This window comes from Pelodiscus sinensis, chromosome 3 (genome assembly GCF_052426305.1).
Source record: "Pelodiscus sinensis isolate ZL-2025 chromosome 3, ASM5242630v1, whole genome shotgun sequence".
In the NCBI taxonomy this organism is placed as follows: domain Eukaryota; kingdom Metazoa; phylum Chordata; order Testudines; family Trionychidae; genus Pelodiscus; species Pelodiscus sinensis.
The window spans coordinates 138,897,323-138,923,894 of record NC_143054.1 but is presented as its reverse complement, the minus strand read 5'-3'; the positions used below and the strand labels follow the sequence as shown (position 1 = coordinate 138,923,894).

General features: G+C 39.2%; 1 protein-coding gene across 3 annotated transcripts in view; it reads right to left on the bottom strand.

The window, feature by feature from the left end:
• Nucleotides 1–26,572, bottom strand: part of CRIM1 (cysteine rich transmembrane BMP regulator 1) — a 327,869-nt gene that overhangs the window by 45,895 nt on the left and 255,402 nt on the right. For all 3 annotated transcript variants that reach the window (XM_075924932.2, XM_075924933.2, XM_075924934.2), the window contains one exon: nucleotides 8,953–9,109. In XM_075924932.2, the coding sequence (XP_075781047.1) occupies nucleotides 8,953–9,109 (157 nt within the window). The remainder of the gene's footprint in view (nucleotides 1–8,952; nucleotides 9,110–26,572) is intronic.

Here is a 26,572-nt window from a genome sequence, read left to right as displayed (position 1 = left end):
GTGAGATGGTAACTTCACTATAGGTAAAACAGGGACTAAACAACCAGTGTCAGCTCAACTGTTATACTTTATTGGGAGAGTTGATGATTGTCACCCTTAAATCTTTTGGATAAGACTTGATAATTTAAGTAGCAGTATATTAAAATAAATATATAGTGTTCATTTACGTTTTTATTAGAAGGGTAAGTTTCTAGCTTTATGGTGCAATAGTTTTAAAACTGTTTTTATTTTATTAAAAATCAGAGTATTCAGAATAGTCTCTCTCAGTCATCCCACACTATTAACCAGGGTATTGGTTATCGAAATATCTATGTTGAGCGCTAGCACATTTTCATATGCACACTTCATAGCAGTAAGGATAGTTGTTGGTGATGGAATCCTAACCTCCCCAATGCCTTCCCCCTTGAGTGCTCCATCTTTTGATTCACCACCCCTACCAAGGGGCCTGAAAGACATGGAATGGTTAAAAAAAAGTGTAAGAGAGAGACTGTGTGATGAGGAAACTGATTCAAGGAAGGTATACAGGGAAGGAAGGCATGCAGTGCAATGAGAAGTGTTAAGGTAGAGGCAAACCATAAACTCAGGGAAGAGAGGTACACTTTTCTTCCATTTAAGCCATCCTAGAGGAGAACATGGAAAGGGAGAGCTCATGCTCCCATCCATTCATTTCCTCTTAAATGTAACTGTTTCTGTGCCAGAGTAATACCTCTTTTTCCATGTATCCCATCAAGTGCAACCCTTTCAGTGCCAAAACAGATGCACCCTGTCCTTCAGTCCCCATCTAGCACAACCTTTCACTACTGGAATGAATGCCCCATTCTTTGTTCCTTTACATGCCCTACAGAGTTTGCTCACTCTGTCAATTGAACCAATCTGATTCAAGGAGCTACATGAATAAGTTCTACAATCACTCGAACATACAGAAGCCTCAATGCAGGATACATTAAATCTTCCTACGATTTCACTGATTAAGTCATAATATGATAAGTTTATAAAGAATAGATTGTGCAACCCTTACTCCTATTGGTGAGCTCTACAAGTTATCCATTTACCAGCCCCACAACTCACAGGCAATGCAAAGTTTCCTTCATGGCCAGTTTAGACTGTGCCATTTGCACAGCTTCCACTGCTTTTTGGCCTACGTTTCCCTCTCAAGAGAAAAAACAGGATTTGAAACAGTTCTCAAATCTTATTAAAAACCACTAATATTTCTCACTATCTTTGAAGTCTAATCTGTTCATACGAAAAGGGGTTCAGAAAACTTCATGGGAAATCTTAGGCCACATCATCTGTAAATCAGCATCTCTTTTGCATTGCTACTTTATTCTTGATTAGAGAAAAACTATGTTCTAAACACTGGAATTTCAAATTATTTCCAGAAGAACGAGAGAGAGAGAGAGAGAATGGAAGCTCTCCTTGCCCTTTTTAATAGAAATTTACATACTTAGGAAGCTATTTTCGTCCTATTATTTTCAATATAAAATTCCACAGATTTCTGATCTTATGCTAGAAGTTATTTACCAAAAATCTTTTTTTAGGCAGTCCCTTAGCATTAGACATTGCCAGTGCACATTCTTTTGTTAAGCTGATTTGGTCTTTAACTCTGCAAAACTCATGAAAATTCCTTTATTTTAGAGATCCAAAGTTTGAGAATACCATTTTCCAGCCAATTCTTCCACTTTAACATTTGACCTTTTATTCTGAATGCTGGATTTCCCTAGATACTGCATGAACTTCAGTTGATTTCTTGGACTAAATATTAGTATGAAATGCATATCTGATTTCATTTTAATTGTCATTCTACTCTGAAAATAGACTATATTTTTGCTAGAGAGCTCTGTGCATATTCAGAAGCATATCTGTTGACTTTACAGAGATGTGTTTTATTTACAAACTTACATAAGGAAATATTGCTAAATTAGATGGATTCCATTCCTTCTTATGCTTTGTCAACACAATTGTTCCCTAAGATATAGTAAGTTAGGTATGCACAAAAAGATTAATTACAAAAATGCCTGAGAGCATAAACTATCCTGCAAAACTTCTATTATTGCTGATGATGCAGTAGCAGGAAAGAAGCCAGCATAGCTCAGATTCCAATTTGAATTGGTAGGTTCAATTAGAAAAAAAAGGATATTTTACTTGTATAATGAGCACATTTGATCTGCAAGTCATTGGCACAATAAGGGATTCCCAAAATGTTTACTAGTGGAAACATAGTTTTAAGTATTATGATATTTTGAAAAAACACATCATCTCTTCTATGAGTAGACTGTATGGGAAGTCAGACTCAATTCTAATGCTTTGCAAATGGTGCAGTGGCATTGTAGGGTCTATGCAAAGGGTCTTTCTTCATATTTGCCTTTTTAAAGTGTGTCAGTTTCCATCTGAGGTGTTTGACTAGTGTTTTAAAGGGCTTCCAGGCTACTTTAGGAAAGACAATCAGACCCAATATAGTCTCTCAAAGTCCTCACAACTTAAAACTATATACTGGAATTCTTTGCCAGAGGATGCGGTGAAGGCTAGGACTTTAAAGGGGTTCCAAAAAAAGCTAGATAAATTCATGGAGGTTAGGTCCATCAATGGCTATTAGCCGGTGTGGGTCAGGGTTGCAATAGTATAGTTGATTAACCAATAAGCAAAAGCTTATAGGTTAATGCTATAGACTACACACATTTCTCCCTCTCTCCCCCTCCCCCCACCAGTAAATTTTTTTTAGCAGGCTGGCCAGCAGCCCACCTTAGTCTTGGCTTGTGACAAGTCCCCTGCTGTGGCACTGCATTTAAAGTGTATTATGAGCTGGGTGGGCAGGAAGCCCGGCTCAGTCCTGGCTCGCACCAGGTCTAGGAGCTCAGACCCCACCCCCAGACAAGGCTGCCACCCCAGGCTGCTGTCTCTTTATCAGAGGCAACAGCACAGGGTGACAGGTAGCCAGTCCACTAGGGAAGCTGCTTTTTAAATTGGCTCTCCTCACAGACCAGCTCTTGCCTGGCACCCTGCGCTGCTGCCTCTGATACAGAGGCAGCAGCATGGAGTGGCAGTGGGGTCCTTGGGAGTGAGGTGCACTGGCTGCTGTCCCGACCCCCAGGGACTATAGAATAGTCGACTAACAGGTAAGAGTTCATGAGGTTACTCGATTATTCAATTAACTGATATTAACATCCCTAGTGTGGGTAGGAATGGTATCCCTAGCTTCTGTCCTCTGGAGGTGGGTGACAGGGGAGGGATCATGTGAGGATTACCTGCTGTGTTCCCTCCCTCTGGGGCATCTGGTATTGGCCACTGTCAGCAGACAGGATACTGGGCTGGATAGACCGTTGGTCTGGCTCAGTATGGCTGTTCTTATGTTCTAGACTATCTGAATGAATGTGTGTCCTGGTGCATCTTCATACTTCATAGGGTGAAGTCATTACCATTATGATGGAGATCTGCTGATCACACTTAAAGCTTTCCCTCAAGTTACTGGTATGCGTCTCAAAAAACAAAATAAAACAAAGCACTCTCCCTTCCCCACAAATCACAACTCAGAAGAAAATGAAGGAAAGGGCCAGGGACCTGACATGAAACTTGGCCTTAGCAAAGAGGCATCTCAATCAAATGTAAATTAAAAAGTCTCAGAGGGGTAGCCATATTAATTTATAACTTGAAAAGCTAAAAGTAGTCCCATGGCACCTTAGAGACAAACAAAAATGTATAATATCATGAGCTTTCATGGGTAAAACCCACTTCATTAAGCTCATGATACTATATATTTTTGTTAGCCTCTAAGGATTACTCGTCGTTTTTCAGTATAGGTAGCGAAGGGTATCAAAGACTTACCTCACAGACAAATATCTAATTTGAATGTAAATAAAAGTAACAGTATGAAGCAGCTGAAACAATAAGGATGAAGAGAGGACTTTGTGTATATGTTCATCCTTACTCTGAGAATTTATTCATTTTTTTTAAAAAAGAACAGTAGCAATAATAAAAGACTTTTTGAATCCTAAACAGGAAGCAAATTTGACTGAGAAATGGCTCATTATTATTCTTAGCAGCTATACATGTTCCACCCATTGGTGGTGTGGATTTTGGTTAAGAAAATTACTGCCAGTCACACACTGGGAATAAAGAACCATGAATGGAAATCTATTGCATTTACTTACCTTAGGACAACATTCATTCTTCCTAAATACCCAAGGTCCAACATCTAGAAGCTGCATAAATGTGTTCAATGTGGTTTTCTGAGGTTTTACTTAATAAAGTGACCTTTTTCTCTCCTCCGCTCATAATTATAGTTTATTAAACAAAAGAGTAAGGGAAAAATTCTGCAAATAAAACTTTTAATCACATAAAGTGCTCATTAAGGCTGTGTCCAGACTCCATGCCTCCGTCGACGGAGGCATGTAGATTAGCCAGCTCGGAAGAGGGAAATGAAGCCGCGATTAAAATAATCGCGGCTTCATTTAAATTTTAAATGGCCGCCCCGATCTGCCGATCAGCTGTTTGTCGGCAGATCGGGAGAGTCTGGACGCGATGCCCCGACAAAGAAGCCTTTCTTCATCGACACAGGTAAGCCTCGTGAAACCAGGTTTACCTGTGTCGATGAAGAAAGGCTTCTTTGTCGGGGCATCGCGTCCAGACTCTCCCGATCTGCCGACAAACAGCTGATCGGCAGATCGGGGCGGCCATTTAAATTTAAATGAAGCCGCGATTATTTTAATCGCGGCTTCATTTCCCTCTTCCGAGCTGGCTAATCTACATGCCTCCGTCGACGGAGGCATGGAGTCTGGACACAGCCTAAGAGTGAGCTTTTCCCTAATTCATTTTAGTGGGAAAATGTATTATACCATTATAATAAAAAGAACAGCAAACATAGCAAATCAATATGAATAAAAAATAAACAAATAAAACAAATAGCAATGAATAACAAAAGATATATGGCATTTCAGAGCAATATTTCCAGGACTCACAATAGCACATAGTTATAAACACTATTATGTATGAGCCAAGGGTAGGATTTCCAGTGAAATAAAACAAATTAAATTGAAGGTAGAAATATTTTATAAAAGAAACATATAAAGGGAAACTTGTTTGAAAGATACTCGACAGCAAAAAAGTCAATTGAAAAGAAAAACAAAAATAGATCATTGAAGGCCTTGGCACAGGAAGGCACTTATGCACATAAATATGTGCTTTCCTGCATCAGGGCCTGAAAAGTCAATGACCTCCCTTCAAAATGACCATATTTCAACAGTTATTCCACACTGTAGTTTTAATGTTAAGAAATGGAGCCATCTTCTTTTAAAAAGTATTATTTGTGGAGTATATTTGTTTTAAGCTTAAAATTTGTTGAGAGCTGCCCTGTAAATAAACTATGTAAACTGCACAGGTAAATATGCTATGTTATGTTGAACTATGTGAGAAAGTGTGCATGCACAGACACATGTTCACTGTATGTACAGCTCAAGTAACAGTAAACTGGGGATTTATTTTTTCTGATGTTTTAAATTAGTGCTGCAACAATGTTACTGTACTTAATTTAAGAACTACAGGCAGTCCCCGGGTTACGTACAAGATAGGGACTGTAGGTTTGTTCTTAAGTTGAATCTGTATGTAAGTCGGAACTGGCGTCAGCCGCTGCTGAAACTGATCAGTTTCAACCGCGGCTGAATCTGGATGCCAGTTCTGACTTACATACAGATTCAACTTAAGAAACCCAGGCGTCCCCAAGTCAGCTGCTGCTGAAACTGATCAGCAGCTGATTCCAGGAAGCCTGGGCGGCTTTGCTCGGGTCCCTGGTCTGCTGGGGGGGTCCAGCAGACCAGGGAGACCGGGAGAAGCTTTTCTCGCCCTGGAGGACAGGGGTGGTGACATAAGTCGGATCCGCGTAAGTCGGGGACTGCCTGTATAACATGGGACAGCTGTTAAAGCAAGGTCTAACAACCTTGACAGTGTCCTTTTAATAGTGATATCATATTAGATATCATATTATTTTGTATAGTTCATTATTTATTAGAAAGTTAAAAACTGTTAATTACTGTATATAATCAGGAACAACAATATTTAAACACAGCATCTGAAAATGTAAATAAAAAAATCCATTTATTGCATGCCAAAGTTGAGTGTTGCTGTGCACCTGAATGTCCAATGAAGACATTTGTCCCCATGAACAAAATCAGATTGTGCTTTTTGCTACAAATTGAAATGAAACCCAACTTTAAAAACCTATGGTTTTCATTGTTCATGGTAACATTAATTTTTTTTTACATTTCTTTACACTACTGGAATAATCATTTCAGTTTGAACTTTTGAATTATCAACATTAAAAGAAACACTAGATTCAAATATCAGCAAAAATTATTTGTGTGCTCCTTAACAGATGAGAACATGTGGAATATATGGTCACAGCTGGTAATTTTCAAAGCTCTCCAGAATTTTGCCTGAACTACATCTTTTCTATAATCTTTTTACTCCCCTCTCCTTCTGCTCACAGATTGCCCACATTTTCTTTTTACCTATTCTTTGTCTTCTTTATCCAGTTGACACTTGATGCATCCTATTTTTGCTGTGAAATGCTTGAACAGCCACACACTTAATCTGCAGTGTGTTCTGTTTAATTTCTACCCTCCTTGAAAAACTTCTAAATCCAAGTAACATATTAAAGCGATGCTTTGTGGGTTATATTAAATGGTACTGCTGCACATTAGTTATACTGGAGTGTTTTTATGTGGATATTTTTAAACAATGTAATGGGGGGAGGTGATAAAGCATATGGAAAGACATTCTTTTTAATATGATTAGCAATCCAAATAAAAAAAAATGCACATCCACTATTTTGTCAAGGTTTAATAGGAGTTCTCCCCTCACCTCCTCCAGTACTGTAACATATTGCACCTCCTGTTCCTTTTAGAATGCATGGTCCTCAGGGCAGGGGCCTGTTTCATGTTTAGCATATTTCCCTTTTGGAACAGTACTATGTACTCCATCATGCTTTATAAACAATAAAAGAGGACAACTGCATGGATACATTAAAATAAACACTGTACAACTCAGTGGTTGAATTGGGGGTTGAGTGCAGCAGATGTGTACGCTCCAGATTTTTCATCTGACAGTGCTAAGTATTGAGAGTTTGATCAGCTCATTTGTATGTCCCCCTTACAATTCTAGCACTGGTTAAATTCTCTCCTGTTGGATCATGGCAGAGCTGGATTTCTCTTTTTCTTCAAGTCTGTGATGCGTTTCAATCATTTGGGTGATTTAGGCTGCACCATATTTTGATTATTCAAAAAGTTTAAAGAAAATATTAAATAAGATGGAACTGCAGTAAAGTATATATTATAAAAGAGTAGACACTATGGGTGTGTCTAGACTACATAGCTCTGTCGACGGAGCCATGTAGATTAGGCAGGACAACAAAGGGAAATGAAGCGGTAATTTAAATAATCGCTGCTTCCTTTAAATCAAAATGGCCGCTGCGCTGATCAGCAGTCTAGACGGGGATCTGCCGACCCCAGAACCCTTCAATTATTTACACATCGCCGCTTCATTTCCCTTTTTCAAGTAAACTAATCTACATGGATCCCTCGATGGAGCCATGTAGTTTAGACGTACCCTAAAAGGTTTAAGAGATAAGGGCCAAATTCAGTAAAAAAGGAAAAAAAGGAATGTCAGGGACTAAAGAAATCAAGTGTAAACTGCCAAGGGAACAACAGTAGTGGACTTAGCTAAGTACCTGATGGTTAGCTGTTGTGGTTTAAAACTACAAATTTTAGGCAAAGGAGGTGGACACATGACATTAGCCATATCAAAAGGTTAAATGTATATTGGTCCTATAAAATTGTGTTATGTCTTATTGGAGGGAATGTAGCACATTGGTTAAAACTTCTCTGAGGACACTGAATATCTCCGTATCAACAAATGCTAAAGAAATCTTTACCCATGAGAAATAACTGCCCAATTTGCTGAAGGATCCTTTCTTCCCAAAAAAAATTCTACTTGCTATTACCTTTTTTTTTTTTAAGAAAGCGTCTCATAACATTACAGGTGTCAGTGAAACTTAGAAAAACTTCAACTATGGGTTAGGTCCCTACAGTGGGTCATGACCCCATTTTAATGGAGTCGCTAGGACTGGCATTATGGGGCTAGAGTCCAAGCCCGATGACTTCAGCCCTGGGTGGTATGACTGAGGTTACAGGTCCCGGCCTGGGTCTGAAGCCCTTGGGCTTTGGTCTCCCCTCTCAGAATGGTGGGACCTGGCCTTTGCTTCTCCCTGCCTACCACTCATCCGGGGCAGCAGGGATTAGCAGGCTCCTGCTTCAGCCCTACAGTCCGGGGCAGCGGGGTGTGAGTGCACTCAGGCTCCTGTCCCCATCCACTCTGAGGATCATGTTGTACTTTTATTGTCAGAAGGAGATCATGGTACAATGTAGTTTGGGAACCTCTGCATTAATGTTCCACAGGAAGTAACTGGTAGAAAAGAACTGAAACAAATGATTGCTCAGGTAAGCTACTGTTATGTCATAATAAAGAGCTCAACGCAAAATACTAAAATAGAAGAAGCAAGTAATGAGATGGAGGGGATGTCAGAGATGATATCAGAAATATTAAAAAGCAACGAGAAAGGTAAATTATTTCATGCAGTTTTTTTTTTTTTAAAAAAACCTTTCTTTCAAAAACTGTTTAACATTATTTAAAAATACTTTTCTGCTTTTATAATTTTGTCATTATTTTGATTATTTGAATTTTCTTTTAGTATGGAGATCAAAATCCATATTTACAACTTCAATTTCTAGTGTCCAAGTCTGTTTGAGGAATACATTACACTTAACAAGTATTTACATTCCTGCCTCTCCACCTGCCTCCCATTTTCCATTCAGAAAATAAATATAAATAAATACATATTCATGGCTTTTGCATATTTTATATGCACATGAATTATGATAAATACACTTTCAGAATAAAAATACGTACAAGTATCCAAATGGACAGTACTTGTCACATACTATAGGTTTGCATTTCTTAGGCCTTGGACGGCACTGACAGATCTCACAGTTGTGGACATCAGTCTGGAAACCGAAGGAACAGTCCAAGGAACACCCTGATATGAGGCCAGTACACAGCTCCTCTCCTGTGAAGAACATATGCAGCTTAGCAAGAATGAAAAATGTTGTTCACATCAGAAACAAACCAAACCTTTTTCTCCTTTTTTTACCCTTTTAATGGTTTACTATAAAGGCTACTCACCTTTCTACCACCTGACTGGCCAAATAGTTCTCTACAATTCTACAGTAATGGGTCCAAGTACTACAGTTTGTAATAGTGTTATTGCTGTGGTTTTGACCTTTATTATAGAAAACCATTGTGTGTGTGTGTGTTTGTGTGTTTGCGTGTTTGTTTGTTTTAAAATAATGATTAGTTCCAAACAAAAATTTGTGAGTAGGCACCTTATAGCTAAGAAGTTAGTTGCAATGTTTATCTTTTCCTGGCAAGACCAACATTCACAAGTCATGCACCAACACATTCACATAAAAAACCTTTATAATACTACATACAATCCATATTTTATTTTTGTTTCATAGGTTCATGTACACTATAATGCATTTTATTTTCAACAGGATTAATCCTGTTAGCTACACTGTTCACTGTCACTTGTTTGAAGATTAAGACTTCCCCACTAAAAGCACATTACTACAGTGCCAAAGAGATGACAATCTTATATACACATGCTGGATTAAGTCAAAGAGCATGAAAATGGGAGTCCAATAGCATGGTTAAATAGCCTTGTGGCAGCAATAAAAGAAAATAGTGGATTGGAGGAGTCTGATTACATCTAGTGAATATAGTGGAGTCAGGAAGAGGGAATGACTTATGTTCGCTTTCAGCAAACCTTTATTACTTTGAGAACAACAAGTTTGCATTTCTTAATTGGGAAAAACAGTTTAAAACACTTTTAGATGTTGCCAAGCCATCACGTGCATGAATCCGCGTATTCTTAGCTTTTGTTTCTGTGCTGTTATACATTTTTAGGCATGTTTCCATGGTATGGCGATTAGACATTAGTAAAGAATATGCTAACACTTAAAAGTTTGTCTTAATGATGAAATGTACATTTTATATATTAGTTGTGGAGGTGAGAGAAAACAGGAATGCATAATATTCATTACTTTAGAAAGGGTAAAACAAAGGAAGAAACTTGGGAAATGACTAGCCAAAGAGAAAGCATATATTAAAAAAAGAGGACAAAAGAAAGAGAGGAAGATAATCAGAAAGAAGAATGGACTAGATGGCAAGTCAATGTAGACATATGCATAAAGGGCAGAAATGAAGGCTTCTTACCTGCTCTGGAGTTCTTTGAGATGACCTCTACACATTCACACTCTTGGAATACATGTACAGCTTGAAGCAGCAGAACTTTGTAATAGCAGTGCCTGCTGCAGAACTCTTGTGTCACCTACTCCTCATCCAGAGGATGGGGTTATAAAAAGGGAGTATGGCTTGCCAATCAGATTCATTCCTTCCACCATGTGTTCAAAGGTGAAACAGATTGGGATGTCAGGAAAGAGGGAAAGGAGGAAGGGGAATGTAAATGTGCCGAAGTAAACATGAAGAACGCCGGTTAGCTGAGCAAAACCTTAATTTATTTCTTTGTGATTCCTCTGCATATTCCCACTTGGGAGCTGGGCAAGCAGCACTCCTCCCTCGGGATGGTGGGACAAAGAAAACTAGTAAAACAGATACTGTCATGCTACTGATATAGATCCAGATTTAGGCTATGTCTAGACTGCAAGCCTCTTTCGAAAGAGGCTCTTTCGAAAGATACTTTCGAAAGAGCCTCTTTTGAAAGACAGCGTCTAGACTGCACGCGGAACTTTCAAAAGAGCAAGCCGCTTTTTCGAAAGAAAGCACCCAGTGAGTCTGGATGCTCTCTTTCGAAGAAGCCCTATTTACATTCAAGAATGCCTTCTTTCGAAAGAAGCACTTTCGAAAGAAGGCGTTCTTCCTCGTGAAATGAGGTTTACCGCCGTCGAAAGAAAAGCCGCGTTCTTTCGATTTAATTTCGAAAGAACGCGGCTTGAGTCTGGACGCAGGTGAAGTTTTTTCGAAAAAAGGCTACTTTTTTCGAAAAAACCCCTGAGTCTGGACACAGCCTTAAAGAACAATGTTTTGTGAAAGAATCAAGCTCTCAATGGCAGCTCTACAGATTGTGAACATGGGAATGCAAATGAGGGCTTGTTTACATGGGGAATCGCTGAGTGGCAAGCCGGGGTTGAATCTACAGCACCTTAGCTTGCACAGTAACTCATCATCTGGACACTGATATAGAATAGTGAAAGGTGTGGAGTACAACCTCCAGGATCTGAACATTTTCACTGCAATTTAGCAGCTTTCACATAGCAAGTTATTGTGTGGCAAGATGAGGCACTTGAGTGTCTGATTCAGGTTTGTCATGCAGTAACTCGTGTGGACAAGCCATAAGGCAGGGCATGCAAGTGGTCTTCACTTTGAGTGTGTTCTAAGCCTTTCAAGTTCATAAACACACCTCAACTGAGAGTCAGACATTTAGGTGCTGGCAAGTGATTTTCTGAGCTTTGTTTTCCCATAAGAGATAACCAGTGATTTTCTGTATTCCTTTTCCATATTCAAATAGAAGATTAATGTTCTCTTAGGATCCACGTAGTGTTGCTTAACTTCCCCATAGGCTATATCTAGACTGCAGGTTTCTTTTGGGCTTTTCTGGAAGAGATCTTCCAAAAGAGAGAGGCTACACAGCAAAAGCGCATCGAAAAAGTGATCTGCTTTTTCAAGAGATAGCATCCATTCAGTGTGGACACTAACTCGCACGTAAGCTGTGATTACTATGGGCGAAATGGCCACTAGGGCACCTGTGCTTTTTCCTCTTTCCTCTTCTTGCAAAAGAACTCCCTCTTCCTCATCCATACACGCCTTTTTCCAAAAGAGCTCGCAGAAAGAGGTTTACCAATGTCGGAAAAACCCCTCTGTTCTTTCGATTTTCTTTGGAAAGAACGTGATTGCACTGTGGACGTAATTGAAGTTTTTTCAGAAAAATGGCCGTTTTTCCGAAAAAACACTTTGTAGTGTAGACATACCCTGAGTGAGAGAGAGACTGAGGGAAAGATACTGGTAAGTTTATGGATTAGTTAAGATTGAATTTGGTTTCACTTTGGAGAGAAATTTCAGATGTGAATACAAGATCACTATCTTTGTGAATAACTCTGGGGAAAGAGGCAGAGTGCAGCCATGACAGCCTCTGGCTTGCTCAGCCTTCTAGAGAAGATAATAGGTTAAAAAAAAGTCTCAATTGAGAGATGAAATAGGGAATATTCTCCCATGGGTTTTAAGGGAGGATTCATTAGCCGAGTACTAAACTGAGATCTCACCCAGGTAGAAGGTTCTCTAACCACAGGGTAGACATTCATTAACTCCCCTCAAGAATCTTTTTATTGTATCATAGATAAATATCGTCTTTTGCTCAATGAAGTTGTGATGAGCAGAAATAGCCGAGAGATATATTTTTACCAACAACATGGAGAGCGCCAAGCATTTCAAAGTGCTCCAGTATGGATTGAACAGAAGCTAAAAACGGTTTTATGTTATTGCTGGTTGTCCAAAAAAAGGACCTTTTCCATTTATGAAAAACAGGTGAGTTGACACACATCCTCCAGGAAACAGTATCTCCTGTTCTGGTTCTGAATAGGGAAGTTCCAGATTTGTCAAAATCCTGTAGCACATGGCATTAAGTGGAAATAATCTGGGTCTGGATAACAAGTCTGAAAGACAGAATCCCTTATGACAGTTGGAAAAAAACAACAACGAAATCATTGTTGTCTTGCCTAGCTCAGGACCAACAGAAGAACCCAGGCTTTGTCTTCTCTGAGAACTTTCTGCATTAGACGCATGGGGGGAATTCTACCACCAGCCCGGAAGAAGTGCTTCTGAGATAGATTGTCTGTTTTCGCACTGGAACAAAATCTCTGGAGTTGTTTTTTTAAAAATAGGTCTGTCTTTGGATATACTCTCAGAAAGATGTTTTCTACTGAACTCTCGAGTGGTCACATGTGCTTATCATGTAAGTCTCTGCTTAGCTGATCTGCCTCCATGTTGTCCTTGTCAGCAAAATGGTGAATTACAGGATAAAAATTGGTGTACTATAGAGCTTAAAATGGCTACGATGCGTCTCTCTTCACAACCCCCATCCATTTTTATATAAAATACTGCAGAAGTATTGTCAGGAGTTACCTGAACCCGGCTGCTATGTAGACGAGGGAGAAAGTGCTTATGAGCCCAATATATTGCTCTAATTATTAGAATGTTGATGTGCATTTTTTTCTACCTTGAATGTCAGTGACTTTTCTGTAATAAGCTCTCTTGTCCCAACTGGAAACATTGGAGGCAACTGTAGCTGATGTAGGTAGGGGTTGGATGTAATCCCTTTCAGGATATTGCAACATGGAGTCTGCCATATGAGTGACAGGAACATATCTTTGGGTAGTGTCAGCGTCAAACTTGCGGTCTGTATTTGGTATACAATACAGTATCTTGGTAACCAGTGTGGTAGAAGCCTAATATTCAGAGAGTTGTACAAAGTTAAATTGTATGGCTGAAACCAGAAGGCCCATCAACATGAGGAAAAACATCACCTTTTGCCAAGAGTCCTCCTGTATTATTACTATAGCTGTAAGGATTTTGAATTATCTTTCTTCTGGAAGAAAAGCTCTGCCTTTCTGAGCATCCAGAAATGCCCCAGTAAAATATATGACCTGGGTTTTAGCAACATGTAATTTCTACCAGTTTATCTTGAACCTCCATGCATGGAACAGGATACATATCTGTGACGTAGCTCTTGCTAGGTTCTCCTGTAAGGACACCCTGATAAGCCCTTTGTCCAACTAAGGTTATATAGATACTAAGTCATCTCATATATGTTGCTACTGCTCAAAAGCAGGGTGCGAACACTCCAAGTATGAAAGAGGCCAAAAGAGGACCTTAAATTGATACTGATCTCCCACCACAAACTCTAAATATTCTGGATTGGAAGATTTGATTCATATGTGGCAGGAATAAGGAGTGAAGGAATGAGCTTAGAGTAAGCACAAGAAATTTGAACTTGACACATCAGAAAGAAAATGGAACGTATAACCAAAAATAATGAGGGAGAGGGAAGGAGGAAGAAAAAAGTGAGAGAGGAACAAAGAAACTTAAAGAAACAGAAGTAAAAAGAAATTACAGTATTAAAGTTTGTATACTTTCTGAATTTATTCAAACATTATCTCAGCTATGTTTTAAGGATGCAGTTTATTACTTTATTTTTCATTGTTACTTTTAATTATTTTAAACATATTGCAGATCTTGCATGAATGCTGTGAACGAGGGCTGAAGAATTCTTTTTTGGACCCTCCACTGACATCAATAAGCTTGGAATCAGACCCTAAGACACCATTATCAGCTATGATTTGAGACTGGAGATGAGCAATTTCCTTCTTATGTTTTGGTTTGATAAATTCATTCCATCACTTTTAGACTGGAATGTTAAATTAGCATTTTTTATCTTAACTCAGCACATGCTATTAGAGAAGTCTGTTATGTTGTTTTGAATAATAACATCAATGTGCTCAGCACAGTAATATGTATAAGGATGACCAAGAAGGTTATAATCTAAAAACATTACATGCACCTGATGTATAGACTGGAAGACCTATCAAAGCAGTGCAGTTTTTCTTAGTTAATAGTTTTAGTGGTAATTTATTATTGAAAGGCTTTTCATTTGGTAAGTGCTGATTTGATATTACTACTAATTGATTACTTAATGACTTTGCATACTATATAACCCTTTTAAGACATTTATTATGTTGATATATACAATGTATTTGTATGGGCAATACTTGACTAGAAAATTGGTCTATATGCTGTGCTCTGCAGATAAGTGAAGAGGAGCTCTGGAAAACAGCCAGACGGGGCAAGCACCATAGACAAGGATTCTCCCCTGTAAATACTCTGCTATTATTCATAAAAATGCACATCTTAAGCTGATCAGACAAAGTACCTCCTTGGACCTCGGCCCTCATGGTAGTACCTATGGAAAGCAGAAGCTTGTAAGGTAGCTGGATCAGAACCACAAATTGCTGTATACATTAGAACACGTCATCAGAAAGCAGATGAGAAATCAGTGCAGTCTGCAGAAAAAAGGTGTAATGCTCTCATTCCAAACTTGAACAAGAAGCTAAACTTCTATACTAGCTGAAGTGTCCAAAGGTCTTCAAAGATGCTAACAAGCAGAGAACACCAGAAATGAAAATTACAATAGTGTGACTAACTACAGGGAACTCTGTTTTATCATAGAAAGGCTATCTTATCTTTTCCTAGATATTGTGGAAAAAAACAAAAAATAGTAATGAGATGGGCCATTGCTGTGACCTGGCAATCAAAAAGTGATCAGGGCTTCAAAAATACCAAAACCTGCTTATGAATTCATTAACTGAGGGCAGTCACAACCATTGCCATTTCTTCAAGTTGCTTTCCATGCCAATCCTATCTCCCTCTAAATGAGTGTGTGCTTTTATGTATTGAATTCAAACCGTATTTGCCCAGTGGCCTACATATCCTGACCTCATATAAAAGTTACCACTGCAGAAAAGTTTGGGAAGGTCCAACACTCCTTAAGATAAAGGATCAGTCAATATTAACCAGGAACACAGTAAGGGTATGTCTACACTACCCTCCTAGTTCGAACTAGGAGGGTAATGTAGGCATACCGCACTTGCAAATGAAGCCCGGGATTTGAATTTCCCGGGCTTCATTTGCATAAGCGGGGAGCCGCCATTTTTAAAACCCCGCTGGTTCGAACCCCGTGCAGCGCGGCTACACGGGGCACGAACTAGGTAGTTCGAACTAGGCTTCCTAGTTCGAACTACCGTTACTCCTCGTGAAATGAGGAGTAACGGTAGTTCGAACTAGGAAGCCTAGTTCGAACTACCTAGTTCGGGCCCCGTGTAGCCGCGCTGCACGGGGTTCGAACCAGCGGGGTTTTAAAAATGGCGGCTCCTCGCTATGCAAATGAAGCCCGGGAAATTCAAATCCCGGGCTTCATTTGCAAGTGCGGTATGCCTACATTACCCCGCTAGTTCGAACTAGCGGGGTAGTGTAGACATACCCTAACTTAGCAAACTGCCATCTAATATTTACATAATTCAGGATCCCAAATGGATTTTATACTGACAGGAAGGATATTATTGATTGGAAATACTGAAATAGATCAATCAAAGTCTATTAAAAAAACTGGGACCACCATCATTAGTCATTTTTTGGCAAATCATCATTTTGTATTAAATATAATTTCTGTATAAGGGAAAATAGATGGTTGTAATCTTTTATTTACACCACAATAGATGAATATGTTTTTGAATAAATAAAATCTGAATTTCAAAATATTTACATTTTCTAACAATAGGATTCTGGAATTAACTTTGTAAAACTTTGGTAAAATACCCCTTAACAAACACCTCATGCACAAAAAGAAATGGATTTGGTCCCAATGATTTTCACATTGAACATATTCCCAACTCTGACTAAATACATTATTGTGATAATAGTTTTATGAATTGATTTACCATCTTACACACTAAGATGCACAATGTGCATGAGAAAACCTGTAAGTACAATGTATTATTTCTGATTTACAGGATCTGAGAAATATTCTTTAAATTAAATATTTCCTTTGTAATGATTCCAGGTTATAACTTCTTTTTTGTTACATTTCTAGCAGTTTCTTCATTAGCAAGCATTCATGCCACTAATTTCCTGCTTTTATAAATGAGATACCCTTTTTGTTTATCACTAATTTTCCATTCCAGTCAAAGCTGCAGCACCAAAATTATTTAACAAATGCCTTGCTGCAGTGATAGATCAACTTTGAGTGTGTGGGCATTCCTATGTTTGGATGACAGTCTACTACTAAATGTAATGCTGACTACTAGCTTTGATTCTGACTCAGGTGATGAATCTGTAGTCCAGTAAGCTGGTTATTTCCCCAATGACTGAATGGCAAACTTAATCACAGATATATCATTGCAGTAAGGAAAGCACTTCCAGGCAGGTGCACTGGTGTCTGTCTTCCCATGATTCAGACAGTACATTTCTAAAGAATCTGCTAGCACCTGTACACCCAAAAGTAGCTTCTATGAGAGATCTGACTTTTACTGTGGCTTTGAACTATTAAGGCTTGTGTGCTAGCTCAAAAATTGTAGTTTACTCAGCAAAATACATGTTCTACATTTTCTTCTAGTTCAATGCCTAATAACATTGACTACACGTGTTAGAAGAGTGTGTTTGTATGAGAGCAATCCCAGTCAACCAACAGAAGATCAAAAACTAGAACTCAGTAGATGCAATTAACTCGCCTACCCCAATCTCTGAAAATAACAGAAAAACAAATAGCAAATGGCAAATAGAGTTTTTACTCAAAAGTCAATGAGCAAAAAAAAAGTAGATGACCAGAAGTTGCCCTTATTAATGATGGCAATGGTTCAAGCAAGAAAGTACAGTGTATTTAAACTGTTAGTGAAAAATGTGGATAGTTTGTGCATCAAAAATGAAAAGGTATAGGTTATACAGTATATGAGGGCCAAGTGTTCCATGGTTGAGTACAGAAGCCCGCTGAAATCACTGACAAGTCTATTATACGGTCGAGATTAAAAGCATTATTCCCACGTATCTGGTCACAGAATCCTCTTTGATAAGAGAGTACGTAGACTATAGCATTATCAAGGTATGAAAATGCTTACTTAGGGACTGCCTATCTAATCCATACTCACAGTAAGCAGTGAGAGTGAACACATTATAAATGAATATTACAGAATTTGGCATTCTGGAAAGCAAAGCTAATCTTTGAAGGCAACATAAACTGTGAAAATAAAGAGCAAGTGAAAAGTATATTGTAACATTTGAGCAAAATCTTGCAAAATCAAGGACAATGACTGAAATAGTAACAGGACAGAAAATGGGATAAATTCAGCTCACTACAACCATATAATCCACCGATATTAATGGGGCTGCAATAAATAATGTTTTCTGGAAGTGCAGACTAGTGAAAAGCAGGGTCTGCTTAGATTTATTTGTAAAATAGTGAAATATCAATGTGATCCAAAATCAAAATAGACTAGATAAGCATCAAAAATTGCAGCATGGGAAGAGCAATTTCCTGCCATATTCATGTAGTGCATATACCATTCCACTGAAAGACATGATTCAGTGTGTAAGGCATGCTCCAAGTAGAGTGCAGGTGCCCTTGAGACAAGAGTTAAAGGAAATGTGAAAGAATTATTGTGATGAACTAATGTAGTAAATATAGCCCCACAGACTGAGTGAAATGAATAGCATGTATAATAGAGGTATCAGGACACAAAGAATGTGTGTGGACACCAAAGAAATCAGTGAGAATATAATGTACAAGCATCACTGAGAAAAATACAGAGATATCATCTGCACATTATTTTACAAAACTGAAATCACATGACTTTAGACACATGCAAATAAGTAATACAAATAAAAAAGTGTACATTCAACTTCAGACTGGCCGGAACCAAAGCACTGAGCTTGATACGTCATTAGCTTTGGGGAAATGTGGATCCAGTTCAAAACTTTTAATATTGTTGCTGTAACGGGCATACTAGAACAATGAATGTGAATATGCCTTAACTTTGAAAAGTGTGGAACTGAATATGGTTTAAGATCCAAATTTCACTACTTGGGCCCATTTCCACAAGTAACACATACTTTGGCTTGACATATGGGAAAAAATTCTGGTCTAGAAATGTTCCACAAAGGATGATGGAAAAGCATAGAGTCAGAGTCTACATTAGCAATGTGGTGATGTGGCTAAATCGTACAAAGAACGTATCAGAGGATTTTGGAGAATTAAGAAAAATGCATCAATGTAACTGAAGTTCTTTTGCTAAACCAAAGCTGATGTAATTGTGACAAATGTTAGCAGCAGCAGAAATGCAGCTGACTAAAACAAAACAGTACAAGAAATGATAAAACCAGAAGTGTTTTTTTTTTTTATCCTTATAGGGAGCCTTGGATAAAACACACTTCAAGGACAAGTTTATACTTAGTCTTACAGCTGCCTTTAGAACAAGCCAATGCTGAACAGGCAGCTTCTAGATCCTAACGAGTGAAATCAAGTTAAATAATAGTTACAGAACCAATGTTAGCCTTTTTAAACCTGAGTAAGAAGATCAATGGTAAATGTGCCTAAATATTGACCAGGCAAGGTCATATTAAAAGATTAATGTTGATTTGCAGCAAATCTTGAAACACTGGGAAGTTCCAGATGACTTGAAGAGGCCTAATACTGTGTATTTAAAAGGGCAGACTGAATGATTCAAATAATAAGTTTGTTAGCCTGACATAGATCCCAGGAAAAATAAAGGAATGGCTAATCAGTAATTTTATCAATAAAATAATTAAAGGAGGGTAATATAACTACTGGCAATCATCATGGGTTTATGGAAAATAAATCTTGTCAAACTAACTTATCTTTTTTGGACAAGATTACAAGTTTGGTTGATAAAGGTAAGAGTGTTAATGTAAATATAGACTTCTGTAAGCATTTGACTTGGTACCACATAACATTTTGACTAAGACCCTAAAAAGATACAAAATCTTCATAGTATGCATTAAATGGGTTAAATCGGTTAACAGATAGGTCTCAAAATCTAAGTGTAAATTGGGCATCATCACTGAGCAACTGTGTTTCTAGAGGGTCCTACTGAGTTCAGTCCTTGGTCCTACCCAATTTACTGATAAAGTCTGCAGATGATACAAAGACTCAATGAATGATTAGTATTGAAGAGGACAGGTTACTGATATGGAACAAATTTGGATTACTTGGTAAGGTGGGTGCAAGAAAACAAATGTGTTTCATTACAGCCAACATAAGGACATACAGGCAGTCCCCAGGTTACGTACAAGATAGGGACTGTAGGTTTGTTCTTAAGTTGAATTTGTATGTAAGTCGGAACTGGTACATATTGTAGGGGAAACTCCAGCCAAACATTTCTCCAGAGCTCAGTTTTATTCTCCCAAACCTCACTTCCCTCAGTCCTTTATTCTCAAGCTGAGGTGTCTGCTGAGAAAAGCCGCTCCACGTCTCCCTGGTCTGCTGGGGGAGGCACTAGCTTCGCGTCTCCCTGGTCTGCTGGGGGGAAGCAGCTAGTGCGGGGTTGCCTCACCCCGTTTGTAAGTAGGGATCCTATGTAAGTCGGATCCATGTAACCCGGGGACTGCCTGTACTTCAAAGAAGAAAGGAAGGAGATTTCTATCTTGAGAAACAGTAATTCTGAAAAATATCCCAGGGTCATGACGGATCATTAGCTGAACATGAGACTCCAAAGTTGGGGTAATTTGAACCTTGTTGTGTAAAATGGGAATATTGAAGAGGAGTAGGAAGGTTATATTATCTCTGTAATTAGCACTTGTATAACTGCTATTGGAATATTGCATCCAGGTATAGTGTCCACAATACAAGAAGGGTTCTGATAAATTGGGATTCACAGAAAAGCCATGGAAACGAATAAAAGATTGAAAAGCATGTCTTATAGACACCAGGAGTTCGGTCTGTTTAGACTATCTATGTATGACTTTTTCACTGCCCATAAGTACTTATATGAGAACATCTGATGAGAGGGCAAAGATACAACAAGATCCAGTGGCTGGAAGCTGAAGCTAGACACATTTAGACTAGAAATGGGGAGAAAATTTTCAACAGGGAGGATAATTAACAGTTGGAACAAAATTACCAAAGGTTGTGATGAATTATCCATCACTGGAAATCTTTAAAGGACTGGAATTTGTTATGACTTGAAGAATCTATGTACAACTAAGAGAAACAAGATAGTTGAGGTAATATCTTTTAGTAAACCAACTTCAGATGTATGCATCTCTCATACCTTGCATCTCTAATATCCCTGAACCAACACGGCTACACTTCTGCTATATATGTACATTTTATTAATTCTGCTATTGAGATTATATATTCTTTATATGTCTGCAACCCTTAATTAGGGAGTAAACCAGCCATGGGATGAGAAGGACACCATGCTGTACCATGTACCATTTATGGAAGAATGAATGGGACAAACAACAGAAATTGTTAACCTAAATGGCTCTCATTCAATGGGAAATCCTTAAGACAAAGGATTGGTGCAAGGTTGCCATTTCAGGAGAGCGCAGGGTGGATGGGTGGGGAAGATAGCAGCTATGCATACTGGAACACGGTTTGCTTTTCCTTCATGTTCCCCTGACAATAAGGGAGTGAGGGGAAAGTACCTGGGTTCAATGAATTACTCCTCTGTCCCCTCCCTTCACCAGACAGGAGTGAGAGGCATGCACAAAAGCCATGTATTGTCCCTTCACTCTCTTATTAGGGGAACAGGAAGAAAAGTAAGCTATGTCCCAGTATATATGGCTGCTGCCCGCCCTGCCCTCTCGAAACTGCCTTTGGTTTGGCAGAAGCCATAAGAGAACCAATTTTCTCCAGCTTCTCTGCATGGGCTATAGTTTGACTGAACAGAAGTTCTCCAAAAATAGCAGAAGGAAACAACAATGGGACTCACCAAAACAAAAGATGCTATGGAGGAGGAAAGAACACAAAGGGGCACACTGTCATTGTAGAGGGGACCTTTTTGACAGTGGGACCAACAGAGACTGAAGGAATCTGCCTGCAGTGGTCAGAGTGAGAAAGACTCCATGTTCTGGAGGGGGATCTGAATGCCCAAGAAAACTAATTAAATCACAAAAAATGTAATTAATAATCAGATTAATGAGGAAACAAACAGGAAAGGGCAGATATATATTTTTAAACTTAGATCTGTGTATCTCTTGTGCTTTTTAAAGAGCAATTGATCTAGAAACCTTTGAAAAACCTGCATTTGTTTACTTAAATTATCACATGTCCCTGAAGAAATTAATTGTAAACAAGAGTTCCCATAAAGTTGGAAATCTGAAAGGGTATGCTTAAGCAACTGTAGGGTTAAGAAAGAGGACTCTAGTCACAAGAGCAGTGGGGCCACAGCTGACTCAGAAGGTAGTGCTACAAAAAGAATCTGTGCTATGAGTAAAATGCAGGACAATGTAGCACTTTAAAGACTAACAAGATGGTTTATTAGATGATGAGCTTTCGTGGGCCAGACCCACTTCCTCAGATCAAATAGTGGAAGAAAATAGTCACAACCATATATACCAAAGGATACAATTAAAAAAAATGAACACATATGAAAAGGACAAATCACATTTCAGAACAGGAGGGGGATGCGGGGCGGGGGGGAAGGAAGGAAGGTAAGTGTCTGTGAATTGATGATATTAGAGGTGGGGAGAGTGGGATGTCTGTGAGCTAATGGTATTAGAGGTGATAATTGTTGAAGCTATCTTGGTAATGGGTAAGATAGTTTGAGTGTTTGTTCATTCCTTCTCGGAGAGTGTCGAATTTTAACATGAATGACAGTTCAGAGGATTCCCTTTCAAGTGCAGATGTAAAAGGTCTTTGTAGCAGAATGCAGGTGGTTAAGTCATTGAGAGAGTGTCCTTTCTGGTTAAAATGGTCCAGGCTGAGGTTGATGGTGGGGTGTAAGTTGTTGAAATCTCTGTGGAATATCTCCAGTGTTTCTTGGCCATGCGTCCAGATCATAAAGATGTCATCGATGTACCATAGGTAGAGAAGGGGTGAAAGGGGACGGGAGTTGAGGAAACACTGGAGATATTCCACAGAGATTTCAACAACCTACACCCCACCATCAACCTCAGCCTGGACCATTCTACACGAGAGATCCACTTCCTGGACACCACAGTACAAATCAACAATGGAAAATTAGACACCACTCTCTACAGAAAATCCACCGACTCATACAGTTACCTACATGCTTCCAGCTCCCATCCAGAATACACTACACGATCCATCATCTATAGCCAAGCCCTTCGATACAACCGCATCTGCTTCAGTTACCCCAGACTAACACGGCTACATTTCTATCACTGTGCTATGACTGTGTGCCTAGAGACCCAGACCCAGGAGAGCTTAAAAGCACATTGAACTAACATGTGGAACTCAAACCAAGCAGTCTGGTGAGTGTCCAGCAGGGGGAGCTTGATGATAGCTGTGACAGATGTTTTCCCCTAAATATATATGCTAGTTCACCCATAGATACTGGGAATGGAACATGAATTAAATCACAGAAGTCTTATTGTCTATATTATTTATGCAGGAGTTCACACTAGGTAAAGGCATGGAGGGTGCTGGAGGTCTAATATGGGTCTCCATCCTTCTTTCTTCTTGGGGATTATGAAATATTTGGAATGAAATCCCTTTCACCAATGTTGAAATGATATCTATGGCTCACCTTACAAGTAGCAAGTCTATCTCCTATAAGAGTATCATCTCATGAAATTAGTGTCTGAAAAGGGATGGGGAAGGGGATTTTGGTGGGTGAATGAAGAGGAACTTTATAGTGCATCCAAAATGGATAGTGTAGAAAAGGATCCAGCAAGGGTTGAAGTTGACTCCAAGGTAAACCCACCCCATCTTTCACAATTGTATCAGAGGCCCTAGAATCTCCTGAGATCCCTCATAATTGATGTCTCTTGGAGAAGGTGATGAGTGTGGCTTATGTCTGATCAGACTGAGCCCAGTACCCCTGGATAAGAGCAGCTGGGCTCAATCCAGCTAATTAAAGAGGGGGCTCTTTAAGGGGCTGCTATTATGCAACTAGGGGGAAGAAGGGCTGAAGCAGGTTGAGCCCTAGGAAGGCCAACAAACAGTTTAAGAAGGAAGGCTACACTGAAAAGGAGCTAAGTTCTGCAGTGAGTCCCTGGAGCCAATAGGGACAGAAGCTCAAGGAAACAAATTCCTGGCTGAAGTGCCAAGAGGGGAGCAGAGCTGGAGGATACAAGAAAGCTGCCAGAAGGTGGGGAACAGCTTCTGCTTGGTAACCTTTGCTATAAAAGAACAGATGGCCTTAACTGAGAGTGAGCATGTCACTACAGCGTTACATATGAAGTGCAACAGCAGCCAGCCTAGGACACTGTCTTTCCCATACGAAAATTGCCCAATGAAGAAAATGTGGGCTCCCTCCTCCAGTGACAGTGCTGTCAGAATTATTGAGGAAATATCCCGACCACAAGAGGGAATAGGACCAGAATCTTTCAATTGCTCATAGACTGATGGTGTCATGTTCTTCCTTTTAAGAATCCATTCTGATAGGATGGAAGATTCTGATCTGAAAGCATGGTAATGTTCTCCAAAGCTGTGTAATCATCACCACAAAGTGTCTTCTCCCTTTGAACTTTCAGTATCAGCCCGTAGGTGTATGTCAGTCCTGATGATGTATGAGATGGCTGTCTTTTTTTACTGTTACTCGATGGTCATATCAATCTATGCTTAGAGCCTTGCACTGAAAAAAATTTGTATCTGCATCTGATCTGCAAAATGATCTGCTGATAACTGCAGATTTGCAGGGCTCCGGATACAAAATGTATATCCGCATCCAATCTGCAAAATTGGCCACGGATATCTATGCTCATGTCTCTCTTTACTTGGTATAGACAGTGCTGAAGAGAAGACTCTCTTAGCCACAACCTTGATGGGTATTTGAGCTTCCTCGTACCAGGCATGAGGAGTCACCTATCTCAATAAATGAGATAAACCAACCTCCTCTTAGAAGTGGATCCAGAGGGATATTTTTCTGTAGACTCTAGAGAGGGTTTCTCATGCTCATGGTGAGCCTGTGATGAGGAATTCTTGCTTCTTCGTTTGCCTGTCCCTCCATCCAAAGTAGCAGTGCTGGGTAGCATGCTCAAGAATTCAGCTTGATATATAGGGAGGTCTGCTCACTCCAGATACAACTGGGAGCTCAGAGCCTGTTCCATGAGATGTTTTCATTCTGAACCTCCTATACCTGATGGGTTCGTGGTAGAAAGGAGTGACAGATATTATACTGAGCAGAGATAGGAGCTTCTCTGAGGCAACAGAGGCACCTGTGATGGTTGTTGCTGATTGGGAAGGAACAGAGAAGGAAATGCAGTTCTTAATACCCGGAGTCCTGGGCATAATTGGAGACCAGCAGAGGGAAGTGTTGTGTATGTGAAATCTGTGCATCTAATAAAACAATTAAATTAAGACTTTTCATATAAGCTTCATACAATTTGTAATTTTTGCCTGTTTAATGTAGAAGATCAACTCTGTGGACACTGGTATCTTACCATGCAGCAGTAAGGAAGACTGGAGAGGTGGTCAATCTGCACTGCCCCTCATATTCACAGATCAAAGCACAAGAAGGGAAAGAGTGCAAACCAACAGACACTACTAGCAAAAATAGTCTTAGGCATATGGAGTACATGAGTACCTAGAGTGGAATAAACACAGGCAGCAGTGCATGAAGAACAACTGATTTTAAATAGGCCAGGAAAAGGCCCAGAAACACAAAACAAAAGAACGGTAGCAGGGATTTAAAGAAAAATATCTCTCTCGGGAGAGGGCTGTAGTCATTCAAAGGGGACTAGACCAAGGTGCAGGTTAATGTTTGGACAGCCTAATTTGCTATCAATGTAGACTGTTTACTTTTAAAAACCATCTTGTTCCTACTGCTAAAAACAAACAATATTTTTCTTTTAAGAAGGATGTCTGATCAGTATGCCACTCCCCAGACTCCTAAAGGGAAAAATTGAAGGTGCCCAAATTGAGTTGGGACATGCAGGCAAGAATGGTTGATACACAGGGTACTGTACCACAGGCTTGGTTTTAAGACAGGAAGAACTGTGGAATTCTGCCAATGGATAAAGGCTTAAGGTGTAACATCCACAGGAAGGCACTCAGAGACCTGAAAGGGAATGGCAATGCAGCTATAACAATGACATGCTATTTTAGCTGCAATAATTATCATCATGGGATCTTTTTTTCTCCCAAGGCATGACACCTCAATGGATCATGGCTTGCCAGACAGAACTTCAAACAAATGGCCAATGATGACCCAAAGTGTGGTGAGCATGACCAGCTCCCTCTGACTTCAACAATATTTGGGAGGCTGTTTAGTGCTTCTCAGAATCACTAAAATCACCTAAAAGGAGATTCAATTCAGTCCATAAAGAATTCCATAATTTAGTCCATAAAGGATCTTCCATGAAAACTTCTATCCATATATTATGTAGTCTTAGCAATTGAAAAGCAATTGCATCTCCTCTGGTATGTGTATAAAACAAAATCTAAGCTCTTACATTTATATATAAAAGCTTATCTTCCATTTACTATTTTTCACATGGACAAACCTAAAATTCTGAAATGGTCTCAGATTTTTTTCACATTTCTTTCCATTTTGCTTTCCCTGATCCTGTTATTCATAAGCAGACATTTATTCCATAAGTTTCATGTGAAGTGGGCTCTCATCCATTACCTAGACACAGCCATTCTTTTCATAAATTTCCCATGCTACTTATGGATTTTGAAGAGAAATCCAGGACCTGAAGAAGTCTGTGAAGGTTATGTTTGTTTTATATTTTATCTTCTAATTTGCAGACACACAGTTTC